The 23,483-nt window shown below is 34.3% G+C and overlaps 1 protein-coding gene across 3 annotated transcripts in view; it reads right to left on the bottom strand.

Annotated features, from left to right (window-relative positions):
- Positions 1-1,089: 1,089 nt before the first annotated feature.
- Positions 1,090-23,483, bottom strand: part of LOC123314772 (supervillin-like) — a 275,601-nt gene continuing 253,207 nt past the window's right edge. For all 3 annotated transcript variants that reach the window (XM_044900124.1, XM_044900132.1, XM_044900115.1), the window contains 8 exons: positions 22,707-22,959; positions 12,604-12,820; positions 12,204-12,299; positions 11,820-12,140; positions 7,688-9,163; positions 5,464-5,922; positions 3,820-4,109; positions 1,090-2,544 (listed from right to left, as the gene is read on the bottom strand). In XM_044900124.1, coding sequence (XP_044756059.1) covers positions 2,302-2,544; positions 3,820-4,109; positions 5,464-5,922; positions 7,688-9,163; positions 11,820-12,140; positions 12,204-12,299; positions 12,604-12,820; positions 22,707-22,959 — 3,355 coding nt within the window. In that variant the 3' untranslated portion in view covers positions 1,090-2,301. The remainder of the gene's footprint in view (positions 2,545-3,819; positions 4,110-5,463; positions 5,923-7,687; positions 9,164-11,819; positions 12,141-12,203; positions 12,300-12,603; positions 12,821-22,706; positions 22,960-23,483) is intronic.

Raw genomic sequence — 23,483 nt, forward strand, 5'->3', positions numbered from 1 at the left:
AACGTCAAATTTTCCCACTGGAAACAGCTCATTCCCATAGAAAAAACCATAGGAAGCAGTTCCTCTGAAATGTAAAGGAATATATTCCCATACTTCAGTTCGAGAATACAGAATTTGAAAATTCCATGGGAAATGTCATTTTTTTCCTATAGGATTACATTCCTACACATTCGAGAATCGGGTGGAGTTTGCATTCTTAGAAAAGTTTCCTTCTATTACAAACGCGTCGAAATAAAAGTTCAATATCGAGTGGGGCCTCCTTTAAGTCTTCCTAGTGCTCTTCCTCTATTCGGCATTGTGCCAATGGTGCCGCAAAGAGAACAATAATAGGTTGTCCTGACGATGGTAAATTAGCTATTTCAATTCAGATCGTAACACTTGTTGATATTCATGTAGGCGAGTCGTATGCATCTGAATTTAATTCTTATCAATAACAGGTTCTACCACAGGAAGAAAAATTTTCTATATACCATCGGCCCTGTTCTCGTCACACCAATATCTGCCCATCAGACTGACGAAATTTGGACCGTGAAAAGGCAGGATCTCAATCAATGTGTGTAGTTTCTAGGTCCTTTATGACGGTTGTAGGCCTTGCTGTTCTACCCCCGTGAGTATAGTTCCACTAGTACAATAGCGATTCGATTTACTAACCAAACCTTGCGCAACCCGGAGACGGTTAGCCACTTCTTGTTAAGCTAAAACTTTGTTAAACCAACACACTTATCATTCAAGACGGACAATTCGTGACAATTTATTTACACTGCACAACACAAGATGAGGTGATTAGCTCATTATTGCACTTACGGAACACAAGGAAAATATCACACACCTATAAGAAATGAGTTTGTTGTGATTTCTTATAATTAAGCCATTGAAAGTCATGGGGACCATGATTTGTGTGTGAACTGTGTACTATGTACGCATAATGTGCCTCTCCACTTGGCAAGTACAGCAATACTGAAAATTTGATTCAAGTGCAGGAGGTAAGCTCTCCGTCAAATAATATCCACTTCGATTTTTGAGCAATGCATATTATGTATCATATGTTGGTTCTCCATTGATACTGCTGGATCCAAGTGTCAACACATATTTGTTATTCATAAAGTTTATTAAAATAACCATTAATTTATTACAAAACAAAATATCTATCAATATACATTTTTTCCGTTTATTAGTGATAGAAAAGCTAATTTGAAAACTTCAATATTTTACAAATTAATACAAGATACACATTATACATATCAGTATTAGGTCACTCAACAAATTATTGTACAAAATTTGCATAAAATCATGAAAAAATATAATCAGTGCCACAAGAATTTACAGGGACTAGATAGTGTTGGCAAGTGCATCTTCCGATATCTTTCTGAATTGAATATTTAAGGCACCTTTTCCTTAGAATAGAAAACGATTCTTCTGGCGCATAGTTATTAGAATGCTAAGTATAAATCTTGAACAAATGGGTAAGGTAATAAGCATATTCGGTGATTAATGAATGCTATTCATAAATTTAAAAGTATATAATATCATGTAAATTTTTTGGTATACTATTATCATTCTATAATATTTCACTATAGAAGAAATAGCAACAGGTCACAAATTTCAAACATAAGAATCAATTAGTGTTCAGATCAGTTAATTAAAACATCAGTGATCTTTTATTTGGTATCTTTCATACGGTATAGACAATATTTCACCTCATGTTGTCTTTCTTCATGTTTGGAATAATCCAAATGCACTTGAAGCATTATATAATTTTTCGAATAATTGAAAAAAAAATAATAAAAGTTGCGTGCAAGGTTATAAGAAACATAAAGATGAAAGAGAATCCTAATTTTGTTATATTTAGCATTCCTAACACGTTATCTGAGTGAAATTCGGATAATGTTGACATCTCACGCAGCATACAATGATTTTCAATATCAAAAAATTGAAGACGAATTTTTATACATGTTCGCTGTAAATATGTGGCAAATCACAGACACAATATAATTCATTAAATATCTACATAAAACCTAGAACATGATGTAAGTACCGTAAGCCTTGAACGCAAATCGAAAAGTGGCAGTTTTGAGATGAAGTATTTGAGAGTAAAATCAAAACTTCCGCTATAAACACGACTAAAACAATGGGTTATGTTAAAAAAGAAGATCTATTCGCATTCTACATGGAAAAAGATTTATAAGTGGGTATCAGAGAACTTTGACATTATATGACTGAGTGATATGGTAAGTTGCTGGACAATTATGTACGGATCATAAATGACTAACCCACCGTGATTCAAGGCAAATTTGGGTAAAATCAGAAAAGTCCCTTTTCCTTCTTAAGGGACGTTTGCTTCCATAATGGTAACTTTTGGAATTCCTCCTTGGAAATTGATAAAGCAGTTTCGAAGTCGTCTGATGACAAATAGTGTTCTAGATGGGTGGGATCGACACCCTCTGGTAAGGGCCTCTGAAGAAGTTCAGCTAAAGTGAATTCAGTTCTAGATAAGAGTGCCAGCTCATGTTCTAAATTCTTCTTTTCTGAGGGTTTTCTTCCTTCCTGAAAAATATAGAGAATCTCGTTCAATAATGGTAATTTAGTACTCTAATACTATTTGAGGTAATGAGAACCTCGTTTATTTTCAGAATAATTTATTTAAGCTTGGATTGTTTATTACCAATGTGAAATTTCTCTCCAAAAACAAAATGGCCATTTCTCCTCATTCAGGTCCTTCGGAACAAAAAATAAGCTGTCGATATTATGGCAAGAAACGTCGCAAATTTCACACACATAATCCAAAAGAAGAGATTCTCAAACGCGAACCCTCCTGATTAATAAATAATCCTGGAAGACCTAATAGGGAAGCTATTGGAGGCTTTGAATATTTTTTTTTCACCATGGACGCTTAAATTTCGCATATATTCATCACATTATATGATATGGACGGTTGGAGTTTTGTTCGAAAAAGTGACACGAGCTATTCATACGGTTATCTGTGTATTTATCGGTATTTATTTATTTATTCATTTATTTAATCATACGGCAAAGCCATTTTTACAATTACGGAAAATATTTTATAATAACAAGTCTATATAAGAAAAAAAAAACAAACAAAAAGTATTTACACCCGTAACAGTATAAGCCCTCATCTATAAAATTGAATTTTCCACTATTTCATACTTTCCAAAATTAATTTTGGGCAATAGGTAAGATCAGATTTGAGATGTTGAAGAACTGGTTAGAGCTTGGGATTCGAAGTATTTCTTCAAAGTGAATACAGATATTGCGAAAACATCAGCCTGACATTCGTTTGTCAGCCGAAGTGCTATTGATAAGGGACTGTGAAAACTATTATATAATTGTTTGAGGCAAAGCTTATGTGGAAAACCTCTCGAGTTCTAAGTAGCGCCGGTCTACAATTGAAGTTCAATCTGCTCATCAAATATCTGCAGTCAATGAGGTTATTCACCAGTTTGAAAATGAGCATAATGCTGAAATTATCTCTTCTGAAATCTAACGATCGCAGTCCAATTAACTCTTGATTATAATTTTCGGATGATAATGACAACTCAGTTGTGTAAGAAATCCACTTCAAAAATTTCCTCTGCACACGCTCAATGCATTGCCTATGAATGTTCTAGTATGGCGACCATACCACTGCTGAATATTTTAATATACTTCTTACGTTTGAGCAGTAAACTGTTTTCATTGTATCCTGATTTTTGAAGTGTTGCATTGATCTTTTAATAAACAGACCATTAGATCACGGAAAACTCAATCGATCCTTCATAAACCATTTCAAAATAATAGTTCCGGTTCACAAAAAATACTCACCGCTAAATTGAGTTCGGCAACATCTTCCTTGCTTTCCCAAAAGGGAAATAGGTTTTTAAATTCCTCAGTCTCAAACCCAGCCCATACCAACTCCGCTTTCAATTCAACATCTTCGCCATGTCTTGCTCTCCAATAATTCACAGCAGTTCCCATAGCCGCCCTTCGTTCTGACTGCCATCGGATGATACCAGAGCCTGTCTGATCAGTTGTGTTGATACCACCTTCTTCTACTTTAGGCCACCATCCTTGCCATAACCACAATTCGTGTCCGTTGTCAATCAGGAAGAGGGCTAGAATAAAAAGGAGTATTTATTCCCAAGCTTATTGACGAAGTGCTCATCAAAGCAAAATAGTTTCTCAGTGGTTTGGTCAGAAGCTAGCGTGTTTTGTATTTTACTTTGCATTATCGCACATTAAAGACGAAAATAGTCTTCAAACTTATTCTATTTAATTCATGAAAAGTATGCTTTCGAATGTCAGAAAAAATGTAGTTGTGTTTCTAAATGTTATTGCAATTATGAATTATTTTTACTGTGTTATTAAGATCTATTGTCGTTAAAAAGTTGAACAGCATGTTTTTCCCACAGCAAAAGCTTTCCAAGGAATACTTAGTCCTATCACTATATTTCTATCCTTATTGTATGTCCCAATAGTTATGAATCACCAAGTATAGGTATTATCATTGAATGCTAACTAACAATGTTTCCTCGAAAATAATGAGTTCCCTAGGAAATGAAGGGTTGCGTTGCTTCAAAGATGACGTCTTGACGACAGAGATAAACAAACGAAATATTGAAGTGGTATTTTTTAAATAGAAATGCACCTAGAACTAAAATTTCCACGGATTCCTCATAGCTACAGAGTGATGAAATCCGGAACCCACCATAACTTTTCATTCAGGTTCATCAAAAAATGTAGATATGTATTGAAATGACGATTTTTTTCTGGAAGTTTAATTGCATTTTAACTGTGTCCGTAAAACAATAAATTAGATTCTTTGGTCTGTTTTTGAACATGGTGGTCAAACACCAACGATATTACAAAACGTCGATGCTAGGCAACGAGAGAAGGTCATATGGAGACTTCTGGTTGGTTGTTCAAAAACAGAGCAAAGGACATATTTTATTTTTATGGAAACGAAACCATTTATATGATAAAAACTCAAGAAACAATAAAGTTTTCAGATGAATTTGTCTATTCAATGCATAATTTTTAATGAGGATAAGAATTTATTTATTTATTTATTTAGAGAATTGGGCATACAAATAGGTGTGAAACCCAGAAAGAACCCAGGAGAACCTGAAATAAATTTTAATTAAAAAAAAAAATTTTAATGCATCATGACTTTGCAACTTAATTGATTATGAGTATGAAAAATATAATAACTATAAAAACAAGACCGAACTCATAGTACTCTTAACTAATGTCACCACGCAAGTACCGAAATAATTTAAATGTTCTCAAATATACCGTTATAATTTCGGCCAAATTTATGTAGTCTTGAGTCGGAAAGAGCCTTAAGCGATATCCGCCAGATGGCACTCAAATTCCGATGAAAGTCCACACAACATATTTTTGAAAATATTTGGAAATTATTGATTGTTGAAGGTCACTTTGGAATATTTATCATCATTTGGTACTCACCAGGTTGACTCGCAGAATATAGTTGTTCCTGTAAAACAGGAAATGGTGTCACGTGCTCACTTCTATGAGGACAGCATATCTCTGTAACAGCGAAGGTACCACTAGTACTGCTGAATGAGAAAAACCTGGGCGTGAAATCGAAGGTTTTTTTACTGCTCAAAAGCGACACGTATGAGTTTTTGGTAATTCCCATAATCTGTCTGAACTCGGGATCTTCTTCTCCCTCTTCGATTTCTTTCTGGTCAGATCCATAATCCAAATTTAGTTCTTTGGGTTTCTCTCTGACGAGGTGTTCTGCTGATCTCTTGGCGGCTTTTCTCGTTCTCTGACTGGATTTACAACCGTGCCAAATTGTAATTTTATTTTTTTCGGAATTGACTAATACTAAAGAAGATCGGCTTCGGAGTTGATGTGCGTTGCAGGAAACTTCAATTAGGTGCGCTTCTTTTTCTACTTCGCCTGTAAGAAACGAAATTATTCGAGATAATAAGAGACTGGGAGAATACGATCCATTTTCAGTTGCAATTTTGCTGCATTATTTGCTCTAAATTTCAGTATTTTTTCAGGTTGAATATTTTTTTAAGTATTTTTTAGGTTTTTCGGGGACAAGCAGCCCCTCTAATAAAGGGTGTTAGTAATCTGGGCTCAGCACAGTGAAGCTATGTACTTTCAGTCGAAGTCATGGTCACTGTTTTCTAGCGGTCCCGAAAAACTACAAGAGTTTTGGAAGCACGAATCCCAAATAAAACTTCTATATCTCTAAATTAGACATAGTTACATATTTTATTTCAATGATTAAAACCCAGAAAATGAGAAGTTATATTTTATAACCAGAAATTAATCGTAATTTGGTGCAGAGAATTTGCATGTGGAGGTATGAACTTTCTCCCTACAGTATTATTAGACCTCCACAGCTTACTGCTTACCGAATATTCCCATCGTTAGATAACTGATCTACTAGCAATTAACCTTGGGTAAAATGTCAACGATTTTTGAATTATTGGGACTTTTATAAAAAAATTGGTGGAAAAGGGAGGTAATACTTTTTTGAATATTTCCGCTGGGGACGTTTTTATTCTACATTTCTTTACCATTTTCAATTATGTAGTATTATAACAGTATTTGCTGTTTGGACCGAAAATGTACAGGCTGTTAATCATCAAGCTCTACAAATTGAATTGATCAAAATTCAAGATTTTCAAATTACTACCTATGTTTTTCACTATTTCAGTCGATTCTACGTGACAAAGGGTTACCAAATAAACCCTACAGCTAAACAGAAAACTTTCAGAGTTGTGACCTCTTATAAAGAATTTTGACATTTTGTGAATTCTCTCTGCTAAATTGTTTGTCGGGAATCCAGGAATAATTCAAGAAATCTAAAAATGATTTCCGAACATCAAACTTCAGTTTCCTTCTATGGTTTCCGGAATTGATCAATCAGTTCGGAATTGTTGTTCTTCCTTATTCCAAGTTTTTCCTTGATGATTTTTGAAGTTTCTTTTTATGTAAAGGGTCTACCCAGATAACCCTTTTCATTTTGTACGTAGAATCCACTAAAATAAAAGGAAATACCTTACGGTGCAAGTATACTGAGTATGATTCAAAAAAAGAAAATAAGTAGACTTTTTCCGGTATAACCTTAAGCTGTGGAGCTGTAAAATATTTAAGGGAGAAAGATTCATTGTCGAAGATCGCAACTTAATTATGATTAGTTCTATATAAATGTTCAATAGAATAGCCACCGTGGTACACCCTTTATACTCCATTCAATTAGTGATATCGAATAAGTAGGCCTTGAAATTCCCGGCGCAACTTTATATATGGTTAAAATATTCAAAATATCTTTAATTAGTAGGGCTATCACCAACATATATTCGATTTTTCACAACCGACCGCTATTATTTTTAATCTATAAATTACATACTACGTCAATAAAACGAGAAACTGAATTGAATGATTTTCACTAGGATTGGTTATTTGATCATTACACTTGATCCATTTATCAGAATAACAACTTCAAGTATAGAATAAGTACACTTTCACCCACCTGGAGTTGCTATTGTGACAACGAAAAACATGCAGTGGTTAAAATAACTCATCATGGTAAAATTTATGTAATTCAGGTTTTCTTTTTATTGGTGTATTATATAATGTATAGGTATTATAAAAAGAGTAGAACTGAATAAAATTGTACTTTTACCTAATTTCCAGTTAAACTCACCTCTTGTGATGAATAATCTGGTAGATTTGCTCGTCTGTCTTAAACTGGCCATCTTTCCTCTATAAATCACCATCTTTCCGTTAAAGAGTCGTAGGAAGGCGGCAGGTTCGTTTCCCTGCGTAACCCTTATCTGAGGAGCGCTCTCGTTATCCAACTCAATGGTTAAGAGAGCAGCCAAACCCTTCTCGTTCACGGAAGAATTGCAACCTTGCCAATAAAAGAAGACTGAGACATCTCTACCAACCTGTAGATGTTTAGACGGTTTCCCGCTCAACTCCCGTCCCTTCACAGTAATCCTGAATTTCCATTTGACTATATAACTATCTCCGTCATAAAACTGACCGAGAGAATCTTCAGGTAACAGCTCGTAAGTATTCTCCATCACTCTCCACATCGTTATCTGAGATGTATCGAACTCGAATAGCCTATTTCTTTCTTCATCATAATAAGTATCACCTCTTCCAATATGGTTACCTTCAATGATGATATCGGGAGAAGGGCTACAACCCTTCAACATATCGTCCATATTTAATGGTTCTATCACGTTTGTACTATCTGCATGTTTGCCGTTCATATCTTGCTTCACTTTTATAACTCTGGAGAAGTCGGGCCAATCCAGGAATTTCTCTTTAAACAAGATGGTTTCACCATGTTGCGTTATCTTAGAAAACAGTGTCCAATCAGGTCGGGCACTCGAATATTTACAGAGTTTCTCAGGAGTTCTATCGCCAAGCATCAGAGCAACGTTTAGTGGACATACGCTACACTCCGCATAGTTGTATCCCTCATCCCACAATTCCTTCGCTAATTTCATAATGGTTTGTTTGTTTTTAGAGGAAGCATTTTTACCGCTCCAGACGTACATCTCCGTGCCGAAATCAAAGACGAAAACGGACGTCGAAGTGAGCATTTGGTATTTTGGTAAGTTACCCCAGTATTCGTCCAGAGGCACAAGTTCATCATTATCCAGAGTATAAATCATATTAGTTAATATTATGTTGGCTTCGTAAATTTCATCTTCGGATGGATTACCAGCGCCAGCGATGTTCCTGGCGACTGGATCACCTAGATAATTCCAAAAATTTCGCGAATCTTCCGATGCTGTCGGTCCCAGTTTAGAATCGATTGTAACAATTTTAGACGATTTACAGCCCATATCGTTGGTCTTCTGTATGTGACTCGCTATGTCGGCTGCTCTGGCTTGTTCAATGATGTTCGAATAGGCGCCGATGAAATTATAAATTATACCATTGGTTATCAGTATGTAACAATCTCCTTCGTTTATACTGGCACCGATGGGTTCGACCAGCCTGAGTTGGACGTGCCTTCGTCCCTTGACCTGAATTAGCATTAAATCCTTATACGGAAGTAGGGTGGATGGTCCTGAATTCTTCTTTAAGGGGACCGCTTTGAAGTCTTCCTTGCTGGCGAGACCTGCTAGTGCTTCTATGGCGAAATTCGAAGAACTTTTTGCCACTGAAAAAATTGGTAATGTTAGAACTCAGAGGACAGAAAACGTAACAAAAGAAAGAGTTTCAATCTATTGGTCAAAGGTTTATGCTTACTATACCTTCAGTCTTTCCTCTTCCACCATGTCATGTGGGTCAGTTTAGTTTCAATACGATACACTCAATAGGGCGTGATTTAGAAGCGAGATATACCTAAGACCATTCCCAGAAGTCGAAAATACGCTTGCAAAAATATGATATGGAGGAGGAAGGTAAATGGAAGTATTAGGGCCAATTTCATCATGAATATAAACCGATGTTTAAATGTAACTGGCGTTAATAAAAAAAACTCTCCGATTTATGTCGATGAAGCATCTTAATTTCAGTTAAAATGGAGTGTCTCTGTGTTGTGCGGTTTCTCTACCCTCATTACTTCACTTCATAGACGAAACAGTTGTCAATGTTAGAAACAGTTTGTATGAATATGAATCTGAGTTTGAATTAAGCGAAGTTATCACCGTTTGGTGAAATTAGCCCTTAGTCAACTTTCGTTCATTTGCAACAATTATTCAGGGTGGCTCATTTTAGGAAATGCACTCAAATAAGTACTTGAGAAGAGCCTTAATCAATAAATTATCTTTAGTAGACATTTAATCTGAACTTGTTAGTTAGATTTCAAGGTGAAGTAGGTTTTTTTGAATAGTAAATACACATTTTTCATTGCAGAATATTAATGTTCCTGTTTAACTGAAAACATTTCGTCACATTCGTTTCATTCCATAAAATGAAGTTCTTTGGAGACATAGAGTGGAAAGATCCTGGATGGTTCAAATGAAAATTTCTTCAGGGAGACATCGAATCAGACATTCAACATGCCCTTGGAGTTAGATTTCAAAGTAATTTCATGGTCAAGTAGATTTGTTGAATAGTAGAGATACATTTTTCTTTGAAGAATCTTATTCTTTGTTACAAATAAAGAAACATTTTGTCTCTTTCGTTGTTTTCATGAAACGAATCGTTGTTTTTTATGCTCAGAATGGTCATGATGAAAATCTCCTTCGAACAATCTATTGAGCTCATTCGAAAAAGTGAGTATTCATGGAGAAAGAAATAGCAAATCAAAAATGAATTTTTTCATTGAAACATGCGAACAAACGTTCTGAAAATGTACCAATGCATTTGTTTGCAGAGGTAACAATTTCAAAATGTGGCAGGCAGTGAGATTTTATTCTCGCGGTGTCAAAAAGTTCAGTAAATAAACAAGATTTTTTTATTGAATATTTTCATACGCAAAGAAAAATAAATGAAAAGGAATAACTTCGAAGTTCTTAATCATGTCCATATATAGCAGGAAACCCTTCACATCTACAGATAAATTTGTTTTATGGAATAATATAAATAATATGAAATAACTACTTTATCTCTGTTCTATAACACTTTATTAATCGAATTGTCAATGAAGTGTCCGAACTTTTTTTGAATTTCTTTCTTGTTTTTTCCTATTTCCTAATGAATATCTACTCATATATCTATATGAGAGATGATTCCCCAATATAAGGGTCTTGTAGCGTTCCGCGAACAATTGAACAGAAGAATCATGACTGAAGAATGGAAGACTGAACCTGGTCGAAAGACCTTCCCGGCAAGATTCGGAATCTTATTGATGTCAATACTGAAAATGGATTTGTGACGAAGAGAGTGATCCTTCACCAAAATCAACAGAGAATTTTTGCCGCAGAGATGATGTTCCTCACAATCCAATTGGAGAACAAGTTATGTACCTATGATTATTTTTTCCTTAGTTATCATCAAGTCTTCGAATCAGTTTGATGAAGGTTGCATTATTTACTTTTTCTTTCTCGTTTTCTGCTGTTTTTTTTTTGTTTCACACAAGTTCGAGATAGGGAGAGGATAAAGAAATTTTTATGTCAACGTAAAAGAAGGCCTTCAGTACTAAAAGCTTATGTAAGCAAATTTGTCATAACTACACTACTCAAGGGAAGGCAGGGTTTTTTTACTGAGTTTTCCCCCTTGTATCATCACGCTGAATTGACTAGAACCCCGTTACACAACTTCTGTTAATACTCATACATATGCCAGATTGTTCGATAACTAAAAATGTATTGCTGACATTCAAAAGAATATATATATATATGTATGAAAAATAGCAAAGCTGAGTCGACACTAAATTCCATATCTTTGAGGAAGGAAGTTCGCCGAGTCAGCTATTACCGAGGCTATTACTTCATTACTTATTTGTATATGCGTTAAATTTGCTGGAGATGGTTGAAATAAATCTTTCGGTGAATGACGTTGCCTTGTTTTCCTTTACAAGTTTTTTTGTGTAATTATTTTTTGTAACAAATCAACAGTTTAATGTTTATTTATGACTAATAAACTATGTGGCTGTTTGTGGCCGGAATAAAAATGTTTTCAATCTCAAGAAGATTAAACTATTGCTATTTTGGAATATTTCATCAGCAAATATGAGAAAAAAGTTTTTTCTTGAGGAACGATAGGCGAATTCATTATAAGAATGGTTATGAACTTTAACAAGTCCACAAAAGCTCCTGAATCTCCCCTCCTATTTACTGTTCTTCTTTGAAAATATTTTCATTCTGAACTTTGTATCGCGAAAAATCGACCTAGAGATATTTTAAATTTTTCATATGTATATTACTCACGTTTTTCTATATTCAGTCTTTTTGTCTCTCTCTCGGCCACCCCTGTCAGTATCTCGGTATATTCATATTTTATGTCTTCCCTTTCTGCCAGAGCTTTGATAGGATTCTTGGAAGGTCCTTTCCTCTTCTGTACCCTGATATTCTTCCTCTGTACCAATGGACTATGTCTCTGAATGGAATCTAAATCATCCAAATTCAAAGCGAATTGTTCCGACTGATTTACTTTCGCATCAATGTTCTTGAAGAAACTTGTGAACGTAAAATCGTCGGGTCTGAACACCTGAACATTCTTCGTTATTGTTTTGGATGTTTTTTCGATTTCTGAAAACGATTTGATTGGTTAAAGACACATACGAGCAACGTGAGGATAACGAGCTAACTTACTTGCCGTTTCCAAACTGGGATCTGGATTTGACTGGCTTCTCTTCAGTTTCATCAAACCATTCTTTTCAGGGGAAGTAGGCATCGAAGAAGAGTTAACTGAAAATTAAGTGATTAAATCTCAAACATAATTTATTAAGTTGAAATTAAATATTTGCTTGTATCTAAATCTGCTCTGGAGCATAAGTGTTTTATCGAGGTATACCTTTGATGAGTTGATTGTGATTATTAGTCTTGATGAATATACTGAATGGTGATTCCAAAGAAATGAATTCCTAGTTTGATTATTACGAATTGAATTTCTAAATATGCTTTATTTTTGTATTTGAATGTATGATATTGTATAATATAAAACACAGTAAATATGTCATTGTAGATATTTGAAAATAGTGTCTTCACTTACTTTGTTTTCCCTTGAATCGTCTAGCTTGCGGTGCCTTCTTCGTAGTATCGATCACTGGAATATTGACCGGAATGGTGGTTTTGGCTTTCTCCATTTTACCGGATACCGAAAATTTGTCGGCGTCCGACTTCTCCACCCTGCACTTCCATTGTCTCGAAGCCGCATCCAATTCATCTTTTCTCGATGAAAGGATAGAAGCCTTCTCTGTTATTTCCGCCTGAAAAATGAATTCAGGTTTTATGGAATTAATTCCAGAAATTTTAAATTATCCGGTGCTAATCACAGGGTCAAATAAAAGAGTCAGATCATTAGAGAGAGAAATTAAATTTATTGATCTGTCAATCAAACGACTATCGACCACAGTCTTCCAGCCAGTTAAATACAGTTTTGTTTAACAAAAATTGCAAAAATTGAACATAAATCTTATTGAAAACTGTTGGAAGGTAACAATTATTGTTATGCTGAGGATTCTAGGTGTTCGAAAAATGGCAAAGCTGGCAACTTTTCCTTTGGTGTCTCTATTGTCTATTAAGTGGTGTATCAATGGCTCGATTATGTTGATATTGTTTTGGTTTGTAATGAATTTTTTGTAGAGTTTTTGCATTCTTTCCAGTATTGGTTCTGTTTCCATTACCTGGTATAAAAGTTGATTGGATGGGTTGTTGGGGTCTCTTAGTTTTGTAATTTTTCGTAAGCAAGTTCTTTCTGCTACTCTCATATTAGCCAGAAGTAAATACTGAAGTTATCGGTAAAAACCAAGATTCCTCGGAAGATGCCTACTTACCGGAATTGTTGGCGAAATGTCAGATTAAATTCATAAAAGATTATTGCTGAACCGACATCCATGAAGCGAAACTCTTTTTAGCTTATTTATTTATTTTAATTCCTTTTTCATTCAACCACTGATTGAATTCATTTGAACTAGGTAAATGATGGAACGTGAATTTGATTGGACTAACTATTTTGCTATTCGTATTACTTTAAAGTTTACTGGAAAGAAAGAATTGAACTCTAGTTGATAACGAGACGATTATGGGAACTTCATGAGTTTTTATGACCGATTGTTACTGGTATATTGTTGAGGAAAGAATGTAATACTCTTAAGGCCGTTTTCACTCAACCTATCTATCTGTCGTTTCAGTTAGCTGATAGAAAAACCATCTGATTTTATTGCTGTCATCTATTTGGTAGATGAATTCAAGAATTGTTTCCTCTATCGTCAGTAACTGAAAGGATGGACACATAGTTTATTGAGAACGGCACTAACAGAAGAAAGGTTTCCATAATTGGATATAAAAACAGAATTTACTGTGTGGTGAGGCAGGAAACAGCGGCTCTGGATAGAGTAGGCTGGGTGATCACCCAAAGCGCCGAAAATCTAAGAGTACCTATCTGGTTTTTACGGGAGCAGTCTGAGCTGTGAGGGATAAAAAATTACAGTGTTTGTAATACCTGTTTTAAGTTCACGACCTATACCTTGCTACAATAATATTCTCACGACAGCAATAAAATCGACCAATATCAACTTCCTTTACATTCAAATCCCTTTACTTCAAAAGTTTGAATCCTTTCTAGTGGAATTAAAATGACAACGATTCATCATCTAGTTCTCAATATTCCAATACAGAAATACGATTCTAAAATCCCTCATTAGTTTTACTGATAAATGTTCATCAACTCGTGAAGTATCGAAAAATAATATCAGTAGGTCTCTTGACATTATTAAAAAAATAATTTAAATTACACAAATTTTGTTCTCGATGAGGGGGTTTGAAATTCCAATTGATTTATTGTCAGTAATATAGATATTAGATTTCCGGAATGAAAGAACTTTTTTTATTTCTGATTGCATTAAAAAAGTAAAAATTGGTTAGGGGACGTATTTATACGGGTAAGTGAACGTTGCTCGATAAGTCGATAACCTTTAGAAATTTCGGACTAAGAGAGTTATTCAACTATGACGGAATGGAGTCCAAATTATTTTTGACTTTATAGAATGGTCCGAAAGTAGTGTAGTGTTTTTTTTAAATGAGAATACCCAATTTTCGAATCATATTCTTAATATTTGAAGTTCTGATTTCGAAAAATCCCAATTGGAATAATTTATCCGTAAGCCTTTTTTGTCTTAGGCTACATTTTTCGATGAATTTCATGGTTATCATGGTTTTAAAAAGAGATCATATCTTGAAAGCTATTCGAGATAAATGTATAATATTTTTTTAGCGAATTCCCGAAGAGTTTCCAAGTACCTATTATTCTTCAGTTTCTCGGATAACTCTACAGGCGATCCAAAGACACTGCGATTTTTCGAAAATGACCTTTAATGAATGTCAATAAGTTAATTTTTCCAAACTGCATGCCCTAAACTTTTTTGTCTGTTGGATAATGTAGTAGAGGTCATCTTCATTTTTATGCAAACATTTTTGGCATAGCATGAATTTTAAAAACTTTCCATTTTAGGTCTAAAATGTTTCCATAAAAATGAAAACCACCTACTCCGTTATCCAACAGACAAAAAAAATTCAGGTCATGACATTTGAAATATGAAATTATCAAAATTTACATTTTTTAATAGTCTTTTTCGAAAAATCGCTTGGTCCTTCGGATCGCCTGTAGTGAATTGAAGAATATTCGAAAACTTTTCGGTAATTGGATAAAAAGGTCAGTTATGTATCTCTAACGATTTTCAAGATATTATCTCTAAGTAAAACTATCATAACTATGGAATTGTCGAAAGGGTGGCATACGTCAAAAACGACATAGATAAATCCTCGGATAAATCATGACAATTGGGGTATTTCGAAATCAGAATAATATGTAGATTAAGGATATGATTAAAAAATTGGGCATTCTCCTTCGAAAAAGCAGGATGGATCGCGTTTCGAACCAGCCTATAAAGTCGAAAATAATTTTATCTTATGTGCCAAGTAGAGTCGATTCTACCAAAATTTGAACCATTCTCCTAGTCCAAAATTTTTAAGACTTATGGACCGATCGAGCACTGTTGACTCAGACTCTACAGCGTGATTCATTGGGAAATTAGCATACAATCAATGAAGATGAAGGACACAGAGGTGCTTCTGAATAACCTATATTTTATGGGTCTAACACTCGGTCTAACATTCTCTGCAGCCAAGATACAGGCTGATTCACCAATTTTCTCCATTTTTTCGGTTAGTTATAACTTGTGAACCAATCGATACATTCTTGTGATATTTTTTCGTATGTTGTTTGTCATGAGTGCTACCGATTATCATTATAAAAATGTACCATTTCATTCCAGGTCCGGCTCTAAAAAAATTTATGAATAGGTTTCGAGACGAAACAATATCGGAACAACACCCAGTCAATCAATATTTTGAAATTTCATTCACAAATTTGAAAAGAGCAGAAAAAAATAATTATGAGCAAATGTGTTTAGCGTTTCCGCATACAATTTTTTCACTTGTTAGCTTGAGTCAAATCTAGATGTTTCGAAAATTAGGTAGCACAAAAATAAAAAGAAAAGAATTGTTTTCATGGAACGATAGTTTTCCAGCTTCAATCATAAACTATTTTTTATTAGGTTAATTGCTATATCCCAACCCCCAACCTCATTGAAAAACGAGAGGGCATGTCCGTATTTTTGACAAATTTTATAATCAATGATTACCTTTCAAACACCTTGTATGCGTAAATTGATAATTATTTTGCGCCCTATCTAAAACAAAATAAGAAGGAATGTTTCATTCGCTTAATTTTGAAAAAAAAATGTTGCAGTAAATCTACATTTCGAATTGATTCGAAAGATTGAACATCTTGACATTTTTTTAGAACAAGTGTATAATTATCTCTCAGCTATTTTGATGTATTCTTGATGAAAATAGTAAAATAGAGCAGGCCATACGTATTGTTGAATGTATTAAATAATGCACTTTAGGTTCGTCATCCCAAAACGCCTTCAATTCAGTGTTTTATTTACTAAACTAAACAATATCTAAGAACTGCTCTATTATTCTTATCGAGAATACATCAGAAGAGTGAGGAAAGGATCATACTCTAGCTGAAAAAATAATTAGAAATTCTAGTTTTTTGATTTTCTGTTTTCTTCGTAATGTAGATTTATTCCAACGTTATATCTGTGTAGAATAAAGTTATGATTTCCTCGAAATGAATTGGGATCCAGTGATTAAGAAAATAAAAAGAATTTATGATTACATGGATTTGGGGAAGACAAATTATTTATTTTTTAATTATCTTTCACCTCATTAAGGAAACACCTAGATTGGCCACGATTTAAAGATTGAAAAACTTGTATGCGGAAAAATCAAATACACACAGTTCCTCTTATGCTTTTCCGGTCTTTCGAAATTTGTAAATAAAATTTCAAAATAATGACATACAGGGTAGACCTACTAATTAATTTTTTTGAGGCCGGGAAATGAAAAAGGCTTTTTTTATTTTTTTTATCGACTCAACTGAGAACGAAGAATATATAAGCCGAATATTATGAAAATATGTGGGTTGTTTCATAAGTTACGATTAATTGGAAGAATAATCACGAAATTATCTTGTATCCTAGTAATGGAGAAAGATAGACCCGAGGATAGACCCATAAAATAAATGTTATTTAGCACCTTGATGTCGTCTATCTACCCCTACTCTAGAGGCATTTTCCAATGAATTACACTGTATAACATAATTCGATATTCTGAATATTTATTACTCAATAATTGATTAAAATAAATAGATCTTAATGCTTCAGTCTATCCTATCAAACTTTGTAAAACCGAGCAATATATTTCGGCAATTACACGAATTGATAGATCAGTGGATTAGATCCTTGAGCTAAGTGAACCACTGTATATCCACTTAATTTCCTCAAGTCCACAATCATTATCGAGAAAATATTTTCCTCCTACGCTTTTCTCAACATTTCATTGGCTGAAACCGAGAATAAAACCATGCATTCTTCAACAAAAGTCATTCTCAATCTCGCAATTTATAACAGACTTTTCAGAACTGATAATTACCCTCGAGTCATCCGGCGAAAATCCGATAGAGATAAGAAATTTAATCAGAAACAACACCAATAACACCAACGCAAAAAGTTCACTATACATCGCGGTTGCCACCGCAAAAATGCACACAATAACAACAATCCACAACTAAATGCGCCTTACAAGTTTAGTACTAATAAATGAATTGATGCACTTCCAGCAAATGATTAAAAATAAATTCAGCCAACGCAAAGCTTGTTTTCGTCGGGAAATGAACCGCTTGGGTCGTTTACGGGACGATTCGAAGATTGTTCGTACTCTCTTCAAGCAATTGTTGGTTCAATGAAATTTTTAATTCGCTTCTGATACATAAGTGCCCGTTACTGCTCATATATCATTTAATTCCATAAATGGCCAAAGAATCAAAGCGGACATAATTTCTCCTGTTCGTTATGGTAGAGAAGAGAGCTGTGTTTTCACTTTTACGCGTCTTCCAGCATGAAAAACAAATAATGCACTATACTTGAACCCCGGGATAATGAAATTTCGCACGTCAAACAGGGCCGGCCTACCAGCAGAATACTGTGTGCGTGGGCAAAATTCCATGAATGGCAGCTCTGTAACCATTCTTCCGCTTCCGATCACGATTTTCAAAAGATGTTGTCAGCTTGGACATAAATATATACAGGGTGTCCCGGAAATTGTGGGAAATCTCTCGGATTCAGATAGAACATAAAAAATGAAGATGACAAGATCCCATAATTTTTTTCCTAGCGGCCCTCCCTACGAAGATACGACCTCCTAAATGACGCCACTGGAAATCCATTTTAGTGGAATAAGTTTCAAACTACTCGATATAATTTAATGAAAATTTGATATGACTAATAGTAGTAAGGACCTCTTATATTACCGCACTCAAATTTCAATTAGCTAGTTCAGTTTACCAGGGGCGGACTGGGTTGTACATTTTAATGCTTACACGTTTAACACCCTGTATGATAAGGTGCTAAAAAATACAAATTTGGATACCTTGAACATTAAGCTAAAGAAAAGGTACTCTTGTTCAGTGTCGATAAAATGAACCGTTTTCGAAAAAAAAAATAATGAAAGAAGTCAGTAATTTTTTAATTTCTGTTGAAAATAACATAAATAACAAGTCTAGTTTTTTGTCTGCAAAAAAGTGTGATACGAAAGTTATTGAAGGAACAAAAAAGTTTTATTTTGTGTTATACAACAATAACAAAAAAGTTTGAAAATCATCCTATTAAAATGAATTTCCAGTGGCGTCATTTAGGAGGTCGTATCTTCGTAGGTAGGGCCGCTAGGAAAAAAAAAATTATGGGAACTTGTCATCTTATTTTTTTATGTTCTATCTGAATCCGAGAGATTTCCCACATTTTCCGGGACACCCAGTATATGGAATGGCCCTTGAAGTGCTAGGAATGTATTTATTGTGGTACACACATGTGTAGCGCGACACTAAGGCAGTGGCGTAAATTATACAAATTTGTATATACCTCCTTTTCGTATTGAAAATTCATATGGCAATGACGTCATAGTCAACTATCACAATTGTTATATGCCACCCTGAGCAACTATCTCACTACAGTCTTTGGACAACAACAAATGTTTATTTTACATTCCTTGTATCTATGTTCGAAGATTTTCAGTATTATGTTGTTCTGAATGGTTGTGTTCAATCAAATTACCTCGAATTAACTGATTTCATTGGATTTCTACTAGAGCAAAAATTCAATAAATTTAATTAAATAACCTGCCAACTTGACTAACTTGAGTGACTTGAACGAACTAGTTTTCGAGCCCTTTTTATTGGAAGAACAATTCGAGACTAGACGTATCATATATATTTTGAATCGGAAAGAAATATTGGACTGGATTGTATAAAAAAAAATAGGTTTTATTCAAATGAAACCTTCGACTACGCCACTGAATTCTACATAAAAAAGTGACTGTAGAATGTAAAATTCGTTCTCGATATTACTCAAACTTTTCACTTATAACTTGAGAACAAAAGAAGATGAAGGGATGTGGTAGCCATTATCCTACTGAAGATGTCAAAATTGAAAATTAATGTACTCCTCGAGATTCTGAACAATTCTTCTCAAGAGGCGAGAATTAGTTGATAAGGCATAAAAATTCGTTATTTGGTAGGGATGTGAAACTTTACATACCCTTTGAAAATAGTCATAAACAAATTAGCAATCCCACTAAATAGAAATCTTCTATGTCGTCATGTCTCATATTTGGGACATCCCATAAAATTTTCTTACCTAAGAAAGAGTGCAATTTTTAAATTACTAATCGGCCTGTCCGAGCATATAATGCACACACAAAAAAATTAGCTGAAGGATTTAGACTGGATATCTATAAATTACCAACTCCGTCTCTGTGAAGTGCAATAAATTCATATTTTAATAAGGCATGATAGTTATATTCTAAAATCGTTTATATCCTCTCCTATGTTTCACGAATCTCATGAAAATTTGAAATCGTCAGATGTAAATAAGCATTCAGTGATTTGATACTATTTTTCTTCAAATCGGCCTCCCGAATTTCAAGATACAACGTTGTTTTCCTTAACGTAGCAAAATTTTTTCAACGGAAAAATTAAAAAAAAAGATTCGAATTCTGCATTACATTCAGTTCCTCCTTTCTCGAAAAATTTAAAAGAGAACTTTCAACAATATTTCTCGAATTCCTTCAGTCATACTTAGGAGTATTATTTAAAAATTCATGAGTAAGAAACGAGTACCCATACCGAATTGAAAAAAAATAGTCATGGCCCCCAAGTAGGACTATATGGGTATTTTTGAGAAATGTATTTGAAAAAAATAACCTGCTCAATTTGCATCTAGAAAACCTGGATATAGAATTGAGAACAAATTTAGTTCTTCATCTTATGACAATGAAAATGAAATATGTCGTATCTTGAAATGTAGGAGGCAGATTCAAAGGAAAACAGTATTTACAACGTTAAATAGTCTATCAGTGGAATTAATAAAACTTTGATTGTCCGATCAACAATTTGACAATCACTCGAATTCTAAAACAAAATCTCTAAAACAAAATCACTAAAACCTTTTCATTTCTGAATATATTGAAGAAGTAGCAATTGAGAATAATTGAATGGACGTATGAACATCATTATTTGAGGCGAGAATGATATTCTGAATTATCGATTAAAAACAAATAGATGTCTATTCGTCAATCAAGCGTCGACAGCCCGATCAAGGTTTATGAAACCCGGAGTATATCTATCGAATAAATGTATACTCCATTCACATTTATTTTAGCAGTCGGTTGGCCATGAAATAATTTTCTCAAGTTTTTGTAACTAGAACGGAGTAAGGTTGGCACTCATGAAATGTCGTAAATGTCATAACGCCGTTGCCACAACTTATATCAATTTTTATAACGAAAATGCCGAGAGTGATTGGAAAAAGAGACAGGGTTTCAGGAAGTGCTATTTAGAATTCAGTTCCGCTCATTTAAATAATTATACCCTGATATTCTAAAATCCACAATACGTCAGACGGTAGCGAACATATTCAATGTAAGAGAATTCATGACATATTTCATCTGAATCTAAACGACTTACATTTCAGCTGAATATTTCCACAATCAGAAAGATTGTGAATGAAGAGGATGACAAAGAATTTTCTTCTATTGGGAGACCCAATAGAGTGGTGGCATTTGAGAATTTCATGTTTGAGTGAATTCATGCGAAAAGTTTACTACAGGATTTTCGATGAATGTCATGGTAGAATAAGTTCCCGAGAATTGATTTTTCTATTTTTCATTTGACTTCTTCTATACATTGTAAATGGCTTGAGGTACCAATAAATACCTAATTATTATTATTATATCAATGTATTAAGATGAACAGCCACAAATACGCGCCAGTTGTCCTGCTAATTGTTTATTCATGTGAAATTTTTGTTCAAAGATGAAGTTCATCTTGACTTGAAACTTCCTTCAACTCCTTTTACTTATATTGATGCAGAATGATTTTTGTTGAAGAATTTAACATTCTTGCAATTAATTGTTAATTCCTTCGGGAGATACCCATTCCCAACCACTGTATCATATGCATTTCATCTTTGGGTTGATTTTTTTGAAACCTACAACTGATGTAATGTATTCAAACTTTAGCTAGTGCATATTTTCATATTATACTGATCTCTCGTATTTTCCATGCAAAAACTGGAATTGGTATGCCTTCAATCAGTTTGTATAAACTTCAATGATGTTCGTCACATATTTTCCGAAGAGATTCAACATTGTGATAAAATACGTAATAACAGAAACTTTTACGTAGAACGGGCAACATTGCGTTGATTTGAAACCCAAAAATGTTTTGACAAGCGCCATAACCCCACATTTTCGTACTATACAGAGTGAAATGTGTCAAATTTTCATGGCTAACCGAGTGCTAAAATAAAAGTGAATAGAGTATAGTTTCAGAATTCTGAGTTGAATATGGTCCCAAAAGATGAGATGAAATAACGAATTAAATTGAAACGCAGTAGATAGTTGAAGGGCACCGAAAAGATTTGCACAAAATTTCGTCAGATCATATAACTTGGAAATAAAAAAAAATTGTATCACGAAAGATACTCGCATTTTGTACATTATCCTAGAGCCGTGTAATAGTTTACAATTCGATCGTATCTGTGTTTATGGAAATAATTTTTTTTCGGGCAGCCCATTAGATGTATGTTCATTACTTGGATGGACAACCGCTGTTTTTATGCATGTAAACAAATGCGCAAAAGCACCTATTCAAAATTATTTAAAGCAAAATTGGTCCTAATCGTAATAGTTTACAATTCGATCGTATCTGTGTTTATGGAAATAATTTTTTTTCGGGCAGCCCATTAGATGTATGTTCATTACTTGGATGGACAACCGCTGTTTTTATGCATGTAAACAAATGCGCAAAAGCACCTATTCAAAATTATTTAAAGCAAAATTGGTCCTAATCACCTGAGTGAAGTGAATATTCCGAAGGATATTGCGATATAAAGATAAACTAGTTTTTCGCTTGGTATCAGCGATTGATGACACTTCGTGACCCGTTACTATTGAACATTCTTTACTTACATTATATTTATTCTTCTCTTTCAGCAACTTGAGTTCGTCTTCAACGGTGTTGGTCTGTACATAGCGCTTCCGCCATTCTGACTCGCCTTTCCTCTGCAGGGTCGCCTGCAACTCCGCAATCGACTGGGGCATGTCTCCTTCCTGCGTCACCTTTCGTACAGTTGTTGTGTTGCTTTGTCGTACTGTGACCTTGTGCTCATTACCAAAAGCAGCTTGACTCCTGCTTTTCGATAATATACCTTCTAAGGCTTGCCTGAAAACAAAATACCTTTTTAGTAGTCATGCATTCGATTGGATAGGTGCCTAGACAACTACCATTTGGCATAAGGAATTTTTTGATCGACTGCAGGAAATATATTGAAACCTTTACTTTCGTTTGAGATTCCTTACGATAGTTCAGACATTGTGTGAAGTCAAATTAAAGACTACCTTTAGTAAGACTAGTCTTCGCACAATGGTTCAGAAGTGAATATTTTTGGCGGATGCGAAATATGAAAGACAATATTGTATTCAAAGATTTCACCCAATAATATGCCCATTTTAATATTGATAACCAATTAGAAACATAAAATATTCATATAAATAAAGTATCTGTTGCTCGATATCTAACGCCACAGATTAACGGCCGCCTAATCCTAAGTTATCCGCCACTTGAAGTACACAGACAATCCGGATGAAATCAATTTCGGTGAGCGAAGCGTGACCATCGATATATAATTTACCTTGTAGATAAATTATACCGGGTGGCACACCATAGACGAATTAAAAATCGAAAAT

The sequence above is a fragment of the Coccinella septempunctata genome, chromosome 1, assembly GCF_907165205.1.
Source record: "Coccinella septempunctata chromosome 1, icCocSept1.1, whole genome shotgun sequence".
In the NCBI taxonomy this organism is placed as follows: Eukaryota; Metazoa; Arthropoda; class Insecta; order Coleoptera; family Coccinellidae; genus Coccinella; species Coccinella septempunctata.